Source organism: Microplitis mediator, chromosome 2 (genome assembly GCF_029852145.1).
Source record: "Microplitis mediator isolate UGA2020A chromosome 2, iyMicMedi2.1, whole genome shotgun sequence".
Classification (NCBI taxonomy): Eukaryota; Metazoa; Arthropoda; class Insecta; order Hymenoptera; family Braconidae; genus Microplitis; species Microplitis mediator.
This window is the reverse complement of record NC_079970.1, coordinates 19,740,262-19,757,496: the sequence shown is the minus strand read 5'-3', so window position 1 is coordinate 19,757,496 and position 17,235 is coordinate 19,740,262. Positions and strand designations below refer to the sequence as shown.

The following is a 17,235-nucleotide window of genomic DNA, read 5'->3' as shown; positions in this document are numbered from 1 at the left end:
AAATTTTCAAGATTGCCAACTTACGCGCGCTCTCGTGACTATTTTTGAAAGCTCCCGCGTTTTTGTATGCGTGTGTATAGATGACATATGCGCGTGTGTGTGTCAAGTTAAGGCTAATCGAGGCCTATTGCTTAGCTTTCAATTCATTTGTATCCAATAAACTAAAGAAAAAAAAATATATATATAATAATAATGGTATGGTTTTAACAATAAAAATAATAATAATAGGTACATACAATTCACGCTTTACAAGCCTTTTTAAAAGTACTATTGAGATTAAGTGTTATTGCAACGATGAATTGTGAACAAAAGCTTTTTGAACGTACACTCGTGGATGACAAATGTTAAACTTTCCTTTGATCTTCGCGTGCCTTTGTTTTATCGGCGCTTTAGGCGCTCGACAATTCACCACCGGAGGGTGGCCGACCCGACACAAATGCCTGATCATTGCTATTCAAATTTAATATTTATATATTTTTACCCCAATTGAATTATAAATTAATCTCTTAAACTTATACCCCCTACTAATTGCTTTTATTGTTTATTTTTTTATTTTTTTTTTTAGCCCTCACAACCCTCGTGTCAATTTTGAAATTTGAAACGGCTAATAAATAATTAACAAGGTTGAGTGTTATTTTTTAATCTAAAAATCTATTAGTCAATAGCGTTAGGGAAAATGAAGTTTAAAATTTAGCGGCAATTTCAAACTTGGCGGGTGGTTTGAAAAAATTTTTAAAGCGCCTGCGCGCTTTAGTTCTTTTGCGGGTTTCTTTGAGATGGCGCTCGAGTTTTGTTTATGTATTTCTTATCAAAAACACGTGACTAAGAAGATATCAGATATTACCGTCATATATATAAGTATATAAACAAAATTAAATAGTGTGGGGAATATTGTTATTAATCGTTATAACAAAAGTATAAATTTTAATGGAAATTATTGATACTTTTATGTGTCAGATTTGAAAAATTTTTGCAAAAAATAGGAAGTTTATTGTAAGCTTCACGAATTTACAATTTTTAGGTTAAAAAAATTAAAATTTGTGATTGTTTTGTTTTAATTTTTATTTGAATATAAAAAATAAATAAAGAATTGAATTTATCAATGGTTATATCTCTCAAGTGCATGAACAGTACTCTCTTTGTTGCACTTGACAGTGAAAGAAAATGTCCATGAGTGTGAACGTAACTGACATTTATCAGTTTTTTAAATTCTGAAATAAACAAATAAAATGTATGACACTGAAAGTAGCAGACACTAAAAAAATTCAACTCTTTTATAGGTATAAACAAGTAAAACACTTGTAGATAAAATTTAAAAAATTGCATATCAAAAACATGAGTGTGAATGTAGCAGACATCAGACAAATTTAAAATTATAAATAAATAGAGTAAATAATTAATAAAATTAAATTAAAAAAAAATGCGCATTTGAATAATTTTGAAATTAATAAGTGCATTTTTTATAAATATTATTTTTTAAATTTTTTACTCTATTTATATACAATTTTAAATTTGTCTGATGTCTGCTACATTCACACTCATATCAAAAATTTCAAAAATTTTTTTTATGCATATTATAAAAATTCGATTTTACTTACAGGTAACTTATTTGTAGAAATTACAAAATTTTTTGGTCTGCCACTTTCCCTGTCAAATGAAATGTAACTGGAATAAAAATTAGTAGATGAATAATTAGACAATTGAAAATCAGTACGCGGATTTTTTTGAATTTCATTATTTTAATTAATAAATTCATTTAAAATTTATAAATTGTCCCATACCTGCTACATTCACACTCATAAATGTCCAGGTTTTTTTCTTCAACAAATATAAAATTCTTGTAATTTTATGCAGTATGTAATTTGATTTTATTGAATAAAAAAAAGGATTTATTTGCGAAGAAGAGTTGGTTTTTGCAGTATCATTTTGTATTTTTAATTATTCTTCATTATACTGTTATTATAACAATTATAAGCATGAAAATAAAGTTTAGTAATTTAAAAAACAATGAGTAAATTTTTAAAAATTTTTGTGATCTATAAATAAAAATTTTTGATGACACTAAAGTTGGCGGACATCTGACAATTTCTAAAATTTTAAAATCATAGAAAAAAAATTTTTTAGCAAAAAAATTCGAAAATGGACTTTTAGAAAATTCTAAAGTCAGTGCAGGCATTTTTGAAATTTTATTAATTTAATTGTTTAATTTTTTTATATGTAATTTAAAAATTGTCTTGTGTCTGCTACATTTACACTCATAAATTTTTGAGGCGTTGTAAGTGCGCTGGAGATTGGACAGTTTACCCTACTTAGAATCTGGTTCATATAAAAGATTCTAAAGTTCGTAGACGAAGAAAAAACCTAAAAATACACACATGTAGAAAATCAAAAAAGTATAGGTGCAATTTTTTGAAATATTTATTTTTTATAATTTATCGTAAGGAAAAAAAAAATGATACTCAAGTTAGCCGACGTCTGATAAGTTTATGAGTCTGAATATAGTAGATATTAGACAAATTTCAAATTATTAATAAATAGAGACAATAATTAATAAAATGAAATTTTTTAAAAATGCGCATTTAGAAAATTTTGAAATTAATAAGTGCATTTTTCATCAATTTTATTTGTTTAATTATTTATTTTATTTATTTAGAACTTTTAAATTGTCTGATGTCTGCTACATTCTTACTTATGATAATTTTTTGATTTTTTTTTAGAAACGATAAGATACAAAAAAAAATATTTTAAAAAATTGCACTTATGGTTTTTTAAATTTTCTACAAATGCATATTTTTAGTTTTTTTTTTTGCCATTGATTCGTTGAAAATAAAAAAAAATCCGAAAATTTTTAATTGTCTCAATTTGTGGATTAAAAAAAAAACTAAAAATTATTATGACAGAATTTGGCCGACGTCTAATAGTTTTTGGATTTTTTTAAGCGAGAAATTATAAAAAAAAATTGCACTTATAGTTTTTTAAATTTTCTACATGTGCATTTTTTTAGTTTTTTTTTATTCAAATTTAATTGATAAAAAAAAATCAAAAAATTTTTAATTGTCCGCTGACTTCAGAATCATAAATTATTAGACGTCGGCTAACTTCAGTATCATTAATATAAAAGAACGTTAAAATTTTAAACTGCAAGTACCAGGTACCAGTCATGCGCATCGAAATATCAGAATAATTACAAATGGCCGCCAAGAAGTAACTCGAGTACAGCCGCAATAAACAAACGAATAAAAAAAAGTCGTTCTAAATTAGTTTAATATCCTGTAAGTCATATTATTACTTATTGTTTCTCAATAATTAAAAATATAAATATATAAAATTTAAAACATTATTGTGAAAAACAAATTTTTTTCACTTACCAGGTTGGGTGTTGTTATAAACAGAAGAATAAAAAATTAATTATTATTTAAAAGATGGAAACACTTAATCGTAAACTTGTGAAGCGCGTGGGTTATCACGAATGGAAAATCCAAGATTTCATGCCACTTATTGATGTTTCCGACTTGATTGAAGGCAAGCCAACGTTTCTTGAATCGCTGAGCTTTTCCGTAGATGACACAGTAAAAAATTCATGGTGTCTAAGATTGGGTTTCACCGGAGAACGACCCGGCAGTAAGGATTGGGTATCAATATCATTATCTACAACTAACGATACAGAACCAGTAAGAGCAATGGGTTCATTATTTATTTTGAATAACAAAAAAGAAAAGAAATTCACTCAATGCTTTAATAATATCGATAAAAGTTCTCACATCGCTTGGTACTCAAAAAAGTTCCTAGAAATAAAAAAAATGTTGGATAATAAGGATGAATTTTTGCCAAATAATCAGCTGACTATTGGTACCGAAGTTGTTATTTACGATTTCACTGTGGCGCCAATTAGTATTCAAGATTTATCGAAACCTGCAAAGCATTCAATTTATGATGATTTAAATCAACTTCTTGTTAACAAACTGGGTAGTGACGTTACTTTGGTTGCGGGTAATAAAGAGTTTAAAGCTCATAAACCCATTTTAATGGCTCGTTGTCCAGAGTTTTTCCGAATTTTCACCATCAATGAGCTCAACGGGATTAACGAAAGTAGAATTATTGTACCAAAAATGGATCCGAAAATATTTGAAATGATATTGGAGTTTATCTACACTGATAAAGTCAGTGACGTGGAAAATAATGTTGTCATGCTACTGGAAGTTGCGGATAAATATCAGCTACTGCCACTGAAAGAGCTGTGCCAAGAGTTGCTTTTGAAATCCCTTGATATAGACAACGCTATTCAAATTATGGACTTGGCTTATCGCAGTAATGCTCACCACTTATTGGAACTTGCTACTGAGCTTATTATAAGCAACATTACACGTGTTATGAAAACTCCAGTTTATAGTGAAGTCACAAACTCAAATCCATTTATTTCGTCAATTCTTGTTGAAAGACTCGCGTCCATGATTCCGGGTGCTGGTTCATTATAAATTAGATGTTTTCGATTCAGAGATTTATTGAGACTAAAAATGTAAAATATTTCATTTATATTTTTTGCATGATTACTTGGCGTGTGCGAATCGTTCGAACTTATGAATTATTTGTATCGAATCGATTTGAACTTTGAATCGAATTTTCAAATACGATAAAATCGAATAATTATAAAATTTTTGAATTATTTATAACTTTTTAAATTACTCGATTCGAATCGAGAAAATTCTAATCAGCTTTCAAATATTCAATTTCTTATTTAAGGGCAGTTTCAGACAGTGCTCTCCACTTTTCAAAAATATTCAATGACTTTGAACTGTCAAAACGGTATTCAAATTTTATTAATTATTAAAAAAATAAGTTAGAGCATTAACTGAAAAAAAAACAGCGCAGTCACAATTACGCCGAGATATAGATTTTAATAAAAATTACTTACAGTTTTTATCAATTAGGAATTAAACAAAATTTGGTAAATAAGTTTAAGCCTAAAAAATTTGACATTCAAAATTATAATGTTGACATGAAGATTTTACTGAAATTTATTTTTCAAATTTCATTTAACTCCTAATTGATATCAGCTGCTAATAATTTTTTTAAAAATCCATGTCAAATTGTGTCTTCTATCAAAAAAATCTATATGGGAATCCGGCCTAGATAGATAGATTCTTCTGTGAGTTTTCACATGGCGTTTTCGGATGGACTCCCATATGATTATTAATCTGTTCTTTTATTCGTATATGCGTATCAATAGACGATAGACATAGAAATCAAAATACCCCGGATTCTATAGGAATTACTTATATAGAAACTTAAATTTCTATATGAATTTCTCACAAAAAAATCCAGATATCCCAGTTTCTATATCAAGTCCCTATATGGGAATCCAAGTACCCACAGTTTCCTACATGGGGATCCAGGTACCCAGTTTCCTATGTGGATTTTCCATATGGGAATCCAGATGCCCATGGATTCCTACATGGATTCTTATATGAATCTATACCCATACACTCCTATATTGATTCCTATGGATTCTTACATAAATTTACACTTTACTATTTGGATTCCTATGGGTTCCCATACAATTCCACATGGATTTTTTTGATAGGGAAGTCATTGAATATTCTAAAAAAGCATGTGCCTTAATGGAGAGTTTAGTTTTTAAAGTAACCAAAAATAATTATTTCGTAGATTCGTGTCTGAGCTCTATTTACCTCTAGCAAAAAATTGAATTATTGGCAAAAACATTACAATTTTAAGTAATAAAAGAAAAAAAAATTTTGGAATTATTTGAAAATTTACTAATAGTTCGAGAATTTACGAATTATTCGATTCAAATTTCGAACACGATTCGCATACTCTAACAATTGAATTTACATTATTTATTTATTTTGACAATTATTTGTATATAAATTCAATTTTCTTTTTTCTAGTTGAAGAAATTCAATACGAAGACTGCTCAAGAATTAAAATAATGAAGCTTTAATTATATTTACTCACCTAGCATACATAAATATATCATAGTTTTGATAAGAATTACTATTATGACGTATTCTATTAATGACTAAAAACAAATAGTAAATTTGTTATTTTTTTCGATGTAAAATAAAGTAAATAAATACTTTTTTTTTACTATCTATATAAATTTACCAAAATTACTTTTGGGATTAATTTAAATGATTAATTAACAATATAAAATTAATGAAAAATTTACTAATAAACGCATTAGGTACAAAAAAAAAAATTTGTACACTCTAGGGTAGAGGTGCCGTTTTTGGCCGCTTTGGGACCAGATTTAGACTTGGAAAATTAAAATAAAGTAATTTGTAAACCACGCAATAGCAATTAAGTTTTTAAATGTCTCCAAAGATATCTTTGTCGATAATTAAAATAAAGTATTAAATGTCTATAAATAGCGCAGTGGTCACAAATGGTACTTCTACCCTATACTTCTTTAGATTAGGAGATGCAAAATCTTAATTGTTTTAAAATTAAGGTAGTTTGGCACTCCCAGCTTTCAAACTTGACCCCCAATTTTTTTATTTTATTTATTTAAAAGATTATGGTTTTAAGTACCGGAGGAAAAAAAATCAGAATTTTTTACCACGTGCAATTTAAGAGATACAATAAATTACAATCATGTAATTATACACGGGTTCTTAAGGTTGTCTTCGTTCAATTTTACCGGAAATCAATGATCTGTGAGAAATTCTCGAACTTGACCGACAGAAAAAAAACTTTTTATGAGACATTTTGATATCTAAGGCTGTGTATTATTATTTTTGTATCCCTTATTTCATTTCTTTTCATCTCATTACTTTACTTTGTATTATTAACATTATATTATATAATTTACGTTATATTCGATACCCTATATATTACATATATTTATCACACTATTGTTCATATTAGACATAGAATGTGATTTTCCTGTTATAATGTTGGCCAAAGCCGTATAATAATTATTGTTTTGTTTGGAATTTTCTGTTACCAGATTGTAATTATAATAGATTTGTATTTTAATACTATTATGTATCTGGCCCTGTTATTGGCGTAAGCTGTTGGGATATAAATAAATAAAAATATAATTATAAATATCTAAAGCGTATGATAAAAATTTCAAGTTAAATTTTTTAATTGGTTTATTTATTTAATATTTTAGAAAAAAAAACACATTGTTGAACATAAAGAAATATTTTATCAATGATTTATTTGAATAAATTTTATTTTATCAATTTTATCTTTAATAATTTAAGTTTTATGATTTTTTAAGAACAAAAAACGAAAAAAAAAATTATTTGTTAGCACAGAGATAACATTTTGAGATCTCTGTTATTTAAATAACGATTAATTTCTCTTATAATATCAATCGGTAGTTGACCAGAAAGCAGTTTATCAAATACATTAGTACTTATATTTAACAATTTATTCCTTTGTAAGCTTTTAATTAAACGATAGTAAATCATCCGACCATACAAAGGGAATTGTAGCTGCAACTCTTCTTCGTTTAAAGTTTTACCGTTAAAATTATTTAATTTAACCGCGATTTTATGTTGATTCATACGTATAACATCATAGTAACTCATAATAGTCTTATCAATTTTTAAATTTTTCATCAGTTCAATTTCTTCTAAACATTCAATATGTAAATTATCTAATTTTGCGTCATGAGCGGTCGCCCATAAATTTAGACATCTTAAATAACAACCAGCAGCTTTTAATTTAATTATATGTGTTTTGATAATTGTTTTGATTATACCGCCAGTTGTATTTGCAGCTGTACGATCGGCCCAGTTAACAATATTAACATCAACACCAGCATTTAATAAAATTCTTACTATCAACTCGTTCTCGAATTTACCAGCCCAATGAAGCGCAGACTCGTTATCCGTGATATCGTTAATACTAATAAAATCTTCTCTCATAAGAATAAATTCAATTTTTTCTAATGATTTTTGTTGAATAGCAGCAAATAAAAGTGTTTCATCATCAATATTTCTGCAATTAATGTCAACAGTTTCAGGTATTAGCTTGAGCATTTCGATATTTCCTTCTTTTAAAAGATAAAAAATAAAATTCTGGTCTCCTCTAGTTGTAAAATCAAAATTAACTCGATGATTAATCAATAATTTCATCAACGCTATATTTTGCTGTTGCACCGCGATTTCTAATGGCGTTTGATAACCGTAACACAGAGCATTCACATCTGTACCCTCAGCATGTAATATAAGTTCAATTAATTTCAAATTACGAGTCTTGATAGCCAATCCAAGAGCTGTTGCACCTTTTTTATCAAGTATATTAACTTCAGCTCGATGTTCAAGCAATAGTTCAGCTATTTCTATGTATTGATGTTCAATAGATAAGAGCAACGGAGTAGTACCCCGAGAAATAGCATCGATATCTTTAACTCCATGATCAATTAAATACTTCGTTATTTCAAAATTTTTTGAACTGACCGACCAATATAACGGCGTCGCATCATCGGAACGAAGATCAACACTCGCTCCAAAGTTTACTAGCAATTCAACTAAATCAAAATTAGCCTGCTTACAAGCTATGCCGAGAGCTGTCATATATAATCTTTCATCATCATCAACGACAGCTCCACTTTTAATCAAAAGCTCAGCTATATCTGTTCTACCGTTGTAACAAGCAATAGTCAGTGGTGTTTCATCTAAGCAAATGCTATTAACTTCAGCTCCTTGTTCGATTAAATATTGAGTCGTGCTATAGTTGCGACGCTCAACGGCCCAGTGTAATGGTGAATAAATACGGTAATTCATTAAATTTACCTGAGATCCGGCATTGATTAGAATTTTCATCAGCTCCAAATTATTATTCTTAACAGCTGCAGTAAGAGCTGTGTCACCAGAATCATTGATTGCATTTACTTCGGCACCATTTTTAAGCAAAAGCTCAACTATTTCTATAGTTCCACTTTCCACAGCGTGATAGAGTAGAGATGTGCCTCGATAATTAATGTTAACATGAGCGTTGCAATCAATTAAATATTTAACAATTTGATAGTTTTGTTTACCAACGGCCCAATACAACGGCATCGCTTTGTTTGAAATTTTATTAACATCAGCACCTGCGTTGACAAGTATCTTGACTAATCCAAAATTACGGCACTCGCAAGCGATACCAAGTGGAGTTTTCATAAATTTTTCATCATCAACTTTTGCATGTTGTTTAATGAGCAATGTTGCCATTTTTTTATCCCCCTTCATAATCGAAATGTGTAACGGTGAGCATCCGTAGTACTCTGAAGTTTCAGATCTATTAATTGCATTAACATTCGCACCGCGTGTAATTAAATCATTAATTATACGATAACCGTTTGCATCAACAGCTCTATGTAACAGAGTCATATTCGAAGGTTTATTAATATCTGTACCGGCTTTTACTAACGACTCGTACAATTCATAATTATTTCTATCCACAGCTATTCCGATGGCTGATCCTAATTTTTTAGTGCTTTTATTAACATTAGCTTTATGTTTCAGTAGTAAATTTACGATTTCCAAATTTTCTGTGCTTACTGCAAGTTGCAGCGGAGTGAAATTTGAATATTTTGACACTGGACGTTTACAAACTACGTCAACATCAACTCCACGTTTTAGCAAAAATTTCGTAACGTCGTTATTCTTTACAGCGACAGCTTGATGTAAAGGTAAAATTTTTTTCGGGCAATCATTTATTTCAGCTCCAGCATCTAAGAGTAACTGAAATAGTTCAGAATTTTTTTTTTCAATAGCAATTGTAAGCAGTGTTTCGCCGTTTTTTCCACAAATATTAACATTAGCACCTTTACTAATTAGGAATTGAGCAACTTTGACACTTTCTTGCTGAATGGCAACATATAATGGAGTATACTGATAAAAGTACGACCGGCTGTGGAAACATCTAAAATTAATGTCATCTCCTATAGAAAATAAATACCGAGCAATTTCTAATGAATTATGATAAGCTGCCCAATGTAATCGATTCATATTTTTGTAAGTCAAATCCACAGTCGCTCCGGAGTCAACTAATAATTTGAATATCCGATAATTACCTTTTTCGATGGCTAAGTCTAAAGGTTTTTTACCACATGCTGTCTCAGTGTGAACGCTGGCTTGTTTATTTATTAGTAATTGAGCCACTTCAAAACTTCCACAATTAATGGCGACGTGTAAAGGCGTGCAACGATAAAATGGCGACGATTTATTTTTCATGTCAGTATCAACTTTAGCTCTTTGGCCAATTAAATACTCAGCTATTTCTACAGTATTGTTTTGGGCTGTGTAGTGCAGTAAATTATCTTCACGAATAATTTTAATGATATTAGCCCCAGAGTTTATTAACAGTTTTAATATTTCAAAGTTACCGGACTTGATAGCTGCCTGAAGAGGTGTCGGATGACGACCTTTAACTTTTACGTCAACTTTACTTTTATTTTCTTTAGTTTTTAGAAGTATTTCGACCATTGCTTTGTTCCCTTGCTCAACAGCAAGATGTAAAGCTGTTTTATGTTTATAAATAATGCTAATGTCGGCTTTATGGTCAACTAACTTATTAATTATCTCCAAGTTTTTTGTTTGGACGGCTAAATGAAGAGCTGGTGGAGAAGATTCTTGATTAATGTTAACGTCAACTTTTTTATTCAATAAATAGTCAATTGCTTTAATGTCTTCGTTTTTAATCGCAACAGGAAGAGTTAAGTCTGGATCAATATCAACATCCATTTCTTCTTCTGGTATTTTATTGCGGAGTTTGGAATATTTAGTTTTTTTACTCGGCGGTTCTTCCGTTGCCGCCATTGCAGGTATCAATTTTTTTTTGTTGGTTCCTCTCGTTTTCATTTCTAAAATAAAGTAAAATTTATAGATTATTTTCTTTTTTTTTAATATGTTCGAGTTTAATTAAATTTATTTCTATACCAATTGTAATATAATTTAATGATGTACTGAAAACTTGTGTATAAAATTCAACAATAAACGACGCTCCTATGTAACGTTATGATAAAGGATGGAAGTTTGACCGGTCAGGTTTTTTTTTTTTTTCTCTCTTGCTGGGTTGTTTGCCCAGCTGGCCTCTGGGTTATTCCGTACAGCCAATGGTTGTGTATGTGTTAAGCGTTGTGTGAATATTCTCGCGGGAGATTTAAAATTTAAGTCGGAGGATTGTCGTCCTCCTCTGCAACTATGATGTGAGTCAGATTGGTTATGTGTTTGATGTCTATTGCAAATTGAGTAATTTTTTTGATGATTTTTTCGTTCTCGCTGAAAGCGAGGTTCCGGATGTCGTAGGGTGGCTGGATCTTTTCTTTTGCTAGGAATTGTTGAAAGTCTTCTGTAGCTGCTTTGGTAAGACTGCAGTTGAAATATAGATGATTTATGTCTTGTATTTCGTATCCGCAGTCACATGCAGGATCGTTTATAACTTTAATTTTAGTTAGGTACTCATTAGTACATATGTGACCTGATCTTATCCTGTTTATTAGTGTTATTGATATTCTTTTTAAGTTTTTATTTTCGAACCATGCTTTCTTATTGCTGTTAGCTGCTGTGGATTTGTATTTTCTATAAGTTTGACCTGCTTTTTTGAATTCTTCTTCATTGTTTTGTGTATTTTCTTCTTTATATTTCTTTTCTATGGACCTAACATAAATTTTATAGTTTGGTTTGATGTCTAAGTAGGTGCCGTCCATTCTGGCTTGGTTTGCCAACTCATCCGCTTTGTCGTTGCCTTTGATGCCTATGTGGCTTGGGCACCACCAGAATTCTGTTTCCCTGCCAGCTGATCTGAGTCTGCTCACAAGGGATTTTATTTCAAGGATGATTGGATTAACTTTCCCAGAGATGCCTACGTAATTTAGAGCTGATAACGTGCTCGCTGAGTCTGTGCAAATCAGAAGATTGTTGCTGTCCATGTTTTTTGTCGTTTTTAGAGCTTGAAGTATTGCTACAGCTTCTCCTTCTGCTATGCTGAATTCGTTTGATATTTTGAATTTTTTATCCATTCTTGGCATCGCGGATGTGAATGCGATGCCGATGTGAGAGTCTTCTTTTGTTTTGGAGGCATCCGTGTAGATTACAGTCCAGTTTGGTCTGTTTTTAGCTATTTCTCTTTCAAATTCTTCTGGGTTTGCCTCTTTCTTTTTTATTTTTTTACCTATTTCGATGTTCTGTTCTATGTGTTCGAGTTGTGGTTTCAGTGGTATCTCAAAGCAGGGTAGTTTGTCGTATCTTTCGAGTTTGGATATGTTTTGTTTTTCTTCGTTCCATACTTTATGGAGGAAGGATACGCCGGTCTTTGTCATAAATTTCCTTTCTCTGAGGTTTTCAGCTTCTACTAATTTTTGATTTAGAGGGTGGGATTTGGAGCAGTATGTTCTGGCTAGGTATCTGCTGGTCAGAATTTTCCCTCTAGTCTCGGCAGTTGGTTGGTTAGCTAAATCGTGCAAGACGACTATTGGTGTTGCTGGGTAGCAGCCTAAAACAACTCTAAGCGCTGCATTTTGGCCTCTTTCTACTTGTTTTCTGAGTGTTTGACATGCTGTTTGGGTACAAAAGCATGCCCAGTCTGCCCTTGCTCTGGTGAGTCCTTTGTAGATTTGTAGTAGAGTAGATGGGTGCGCTCCCCATGCTTTCCTTGCTAGTGCTTTCATTACGTCAACACTTCTGTTGATATTACGTCTCACTTCTTGGATGAAAGGTTTCCACTTTAGTTTAGTATCTAGAATTACTCCTAGAAATCTCGCAGTATCTGATCTTCCAATTACTGCATTGTCTATTCTGACCTGTATTCCTCCTTGAAGTCTTTTTTTCCTGCTTAAGATCATGAGTTTTGTTTTAGTTATTGATATTTTGAGATTTATTATTTCTAGCCAAGGTTGAAGGTGTCTAAGACCATCTTCCAAGTTGTTTATGCAATCTTGTTCATCGTCTCCGACTGTGTATAGTCCCGCGTCATCCGCGTACATGCCTATCTTACATTTTTGTCCTATGTGTTTGTCTATATCTCTTACATATGTATTAAAGGCAATTGGGCTTGTCACTCTACCTTGTGCTGCACCTTTTTTTATTCTCCTGGTGTCTATTATTTTTCCGTTTCGGTAAAAGTTTACTGTTCTTTCGCCTGCAAGGTTGGCTATTAGTTTTACTATTTTTAGAGGTATTCTCAGCTTTCCTATGATGTCAACCAGTACCTGAGGATTCATGTTGTCATATGCTCCTTCAAAGTTAATGAGTAATAGGCCTATCATTTTCTTTTTAGCGAATGCGTTGTAGGCTTCAGTTGTTAGCATAGCTATGTTGTCTTGGCATGATTTACCTTTCCTAAAACCAAATTGGCTGCTGGGAATGATTTCTTCTGTCTCCATAAAGTACTCCATGCGGTTGAGAAAAGCTCTTTCAAATATCTTAAGCATGCATGAGGCTAGAGAGATCGGTCGTAGTGCTCTGCTTTTTGGTTTTGGTATCAGGCATATGTCATCTACTAGCCATTCTTTAGGAATGTCTCCTGTTTCTAGTATTCTATTGAATATGCGAGTGAGAGTTTTTATGGCTGTGGGTGGGAGATTCTTGATGACTTCATTGGAGATTTTATCTGTACCTGGTGCTGAGTGTGGTTTGAGGTGGCTGATGATTGAGTTGATTTCTTCTGTTTTAAAAGGGAGCCAGATTCCTTTTATGACGTTCCGGCCAGCTTCTTCTGGAATAGTGATGTTCAGGTGTTCATCAGAGTCGTTTGGTGGGGCTAGCTTATCTATTGCTTTTTTTTCTTCTTCTATGTCTTCTTTTGAATAGTTGTCTGGTGTTGTTTTTGTTTTTCCATCGTAGCTTCTTATTATGTTCCAAATTTGTTTTATCGGCATTCGTGGATTTATTGATTCGGCAAATTTCTTGCCTTCTTCAAGTTTTATTTTCCTTAGCTTCTCACCTGATTCTTTCATTGTTTTTTGTAGTTCATTCCAGTTTTCTTGAGTTTGGTTTTGTTTGTAATTTTTGAGTGCGATTCTTCTGGTCTCTATTATTTCATCGCAGTCTTTGTTCCACCAAATCTTGCTTTTGTTGTTGTTTCGATTTGTGTGTTTAGGTGTGGGATGGTTGTTGTTTGTTTCTTTAGCGCCGTTTGATATTAGTTCTTTCCTTATTATGTTGCAGAGTTTAGAGTATGCGGTAAGATGATCGGTTTCTTGAAAGTCTGTGTTATTTAAGGTGTTGGATATATTCTCTTGGAATTGTGTCCAGTCCACCTTTTTTGTCAGTATTTGCGGACGTGTGTGTTTAATGTTCTCTGTTGCATTTGACATGGTTATTTGGACTGCGATGTGGTCGCTATTTAAAGTCATGTCTGTCATTTCCCAGGTGAAGTCAGCTTTTGAGTTTTTGTTTGTGATTGTTATGTCTAGCGCGTTGTTGCCGTGATTGTGATTTATGTAGGTATGGCTACCGTCGTTTAATACACAGAGATCCAGGTCTTCCAGTGCTGCTGATAGGTTTGACCCTGATTCTGATGTTCTTGTGCTGCCCCATTCCTCATTGTGAGTATTGAAATCGCCTCCGATTATGATGGGGCCTTCGTTACTTATGCTTAGTAATTCTTCTAGTAAAATTTTCCAGCGGTTTGTGGTTATTCTTTTGTTGGGCGGGATATAGATACTTGCTACGGTCAATTTTTTGTGATATAAAATAATTTTGATTGCAATTATTTCAAAATCTTCGTCTGAAAATATGGGGTGATCTAGTGAGACTTCTTCATATTGTAGTCCTTTTCTAGTTGCTATGGCTACTCCTCCTCCCACTCTGTTTTCTCTATCTTTTCTGCTTAAGTTCATTTTTGTTATCCCATATTTTGTTTCTTCAGTAAGCCAAGTTTCAGATAAAATTAAAATGTCGTTGTTTGTGCTGATTTTCGGTATAAGGTGAGATTTGTTTCTCAAGCCCCTGCAGTTCCATTGTATTATTCTCAAATTGGAGTTCGTTTGAGTCATTGTGCTATAGTTTCAGTAGGATGGGAGTGGTAATCTCCCACTATTGAATTTGGAATTTCATTGATCTTTTGGGTTTGAGAAATTTCAGTTGACAAGACGCTTAGTGCTTCTTGTTTGTCTTGGTTCATGAGTTGATTGTTGGTGCTGTCAAATGCTGTGATTTGATCTTGTGTGAATTGGTTGAGTTCCACAGCTACGAAGTTTGTTTCTTCTACTCCGTTCGTTGTTAGTACCAAGATTGGTGTTTGTTGAGTATTTGTGTAATATTGTGTTTGTTTTTCTGATGCTTCCTCCTCTTGATTGCTGCTTTCCTCTGTCCAGGATTCTGGAGAGGAGAAATCGGGAGGTTCGTTGTCATCTGTTGTTTTTTCGATCTTTCTAATTTTCCTTCTGGTCTCAAAATTCCTCTTTGAGTTGTTCTGAGGCTTGGATCTTTGTTGAATTTTCCCATTGCTGCCTTGGAAATTTGAATTGCTCCATGTTGGTGGGAGCCAGGCTGCTATTGTGTGGTTGTTTGGAAAAATCCAATTGTCTTCTCCTCTTGGTTGTCTTTTTAGCCATTTGCTTGTCTCTTCTAGGGTGATCAGCCCTTCTCTTTTTATTATTTTTTGCGCTTCTTTTCTGTCGATGTTCAGATGAGCACTAATTTTGTTTGTTATTCTAGTGTAAATTTTTGATCTGCAGTTTTGATCGGTTGCTTTATGTTGTTCTCTGCAATTGGCACAGTGGATCTTGGCTTTGTCGCAGTCTTCTTCGCCGTGTTCTTCAGCGCAAATTGGGCATCTTTTTTTGCCACGGCATTGTTTTTCTAGGTGGCCTAGTCTTTGGCATTTGCGACACTGTTTTATTCTTGGTTCGAATGGGACGATTTTTACTATCGTTTTGAATATCTTAAGTTGGGTGGGGAGTCTTTCTCCCTTGAAGACAAATTTGATCGTTTCGGTAGGAGTTCTTTCAGAGTTATTTAGTGGGCAATTTCTTGGTGGAGGTCTTGTGAATCTTTCCATTTTAATAATCTCTATGGGATGATGGTCCCAGCTTAGACCTTCTCTAATTAGCTTTTCTGTGAGAGTGGTTTTTATACCTTTCCCTACTCCGATTCTTGTGGTTTTGTAATCAGGGATGTACGCTATCCAGTTTTCTGGTAGCCATGTCTCTTGATATTCTACAAGATTATTTGCTTCTAAGGGGTTGTCATACGTTACTTGAATTAGATTGGCCCCTTTCCTGTCAATTCTTTTAATAGCGGAGTCTTTGTTTCTTAAAGCTCTGCCAACGTCCATTGGATGTAAGTTTCCAATGTTTTTTTTCTTTGTTTCATTTTGGTCTTCCTTACCATTAGAGTAGGTAATTAGTACGGTGAAGGGAGCTTTGCTTGCGTTCGTGTATCTGTTCTCAGATTTATTTATCTTAATTTCTGTGGCGTCTAGATGGCTCTGTAAGCTCGTTCTTTTCCTGCTTCTAGAATCCTGGCCGTTTGGTGTTGTTGCGGTCATTGGATTGTTTTCTAGGTTATAGTCTTGCATTTTGCGCGACTTAACGTTTCAATAAATGATTTCTGTTGAAATAACTCGTTTTCACTAAAGAATTAGATGCTATGAAAGGCGCTCTTTATATCTTGTAGATATGTGTGTTTTGATTAATTATCTATTCACTTTTAATTGCACTTGAATGTAGCACGCATGTGTCACGTCCGACGTCTTCCAATCGAATCTCGACCGGTCAGGTAATTTTTGACCTTTTAACCGGTCAGCGGACCGTAAACAAAATGGCGTACCTTCACAATCGTGGTGACATCTTACAAACGCCTTTGTAACTTTTCTGTGAATTCAAAATTTTTATACCGCTACTTTTTAAAAAATACCACAAGATAAGAATACGGAGGGTAAAATAAATTTTTTCATTCATTTACAAAGACGTTAAGAAAAAGATTGTGTCCAATCATCTAGCTGGTTGTGACTGACCAAATTTATGACAAAAAATTTTTTTACGGTCCTAAATGACGAACTTTGACCGAAAAATTTATGACGGTCATTCCGCATTATTACTAATGATTTATCTTATCAATCTACCAATTGCGCATATTTTAATTGTATGAGATGACACCATAGACTTATTCCAACAAATATATGAAGATATATATATATTTGTATACATCGCAATCACACAATATACTAAAGGTGAAACTCTTGCATATTAATTTTGTTTATACCCATCCAAAGTATTTTTTACTTTACGTAAGCTTTAGTTGAACTTTGAATGAAATAAACAAAACAATT

At 32.3% G+C, this 17,235-nt stretch overlaps 2 protein-coding genes across 2 annotated transcripts; one reads left to right on the top strand and one right to left on the bottom strand.

The window, feature by feature from the left end:
* The first annotated feature begins 3,139 nt into the window (after nt 1–3,139).
* LOC130678523 (TD and POZ domain-containing protein 1-like) lies at nt 3,140–7,045 on the top strand. Its single transcript, XM_057485788.1, has 3 exons — nt 3,140–3,272; nt 3,372–4,516; nt 5,907–7,045. Exon 2 carries the CDS (start codon nt 3,423–3,425, stop codon nt 4,473–4,475), a length of 1,053 nt encoding a protein of 350 aa, XP_057341771.1. The 5' UTR covers nt 3,140–3,272; nt 3,372–3,422; the 3' UTR covers nt 4,476–4,516; nt 5,907–7,045.
* A 213-nt stretch (nt 7,046–7,258) lies between these two features.
* LOC130678521 (ankyrin-1-like) lies at nt 7,259–11,093 on the bottom strand. Its single transcript, XM_057485779.1, has 2 exons — nt 10,899–11,093; nt 7,259–10,822 (listed from the first exon to the last, which is right to left on the bottom strand). Exon 2 carries the CDS (start codon nt 10,818–10,820, stop codon nt 7,275–7,277), a length of 3,546 nt encoding a protein of 1,181 aa, XP_057341762.1. The 5' UTR covers nt 10,821–10,822; nt 10,899–11,093; the 3' UTR covers nt 7,259–7,274.
* Between the last annotated feature and the right edge of the window lie 6,142 nt (nt 11,094–17,235).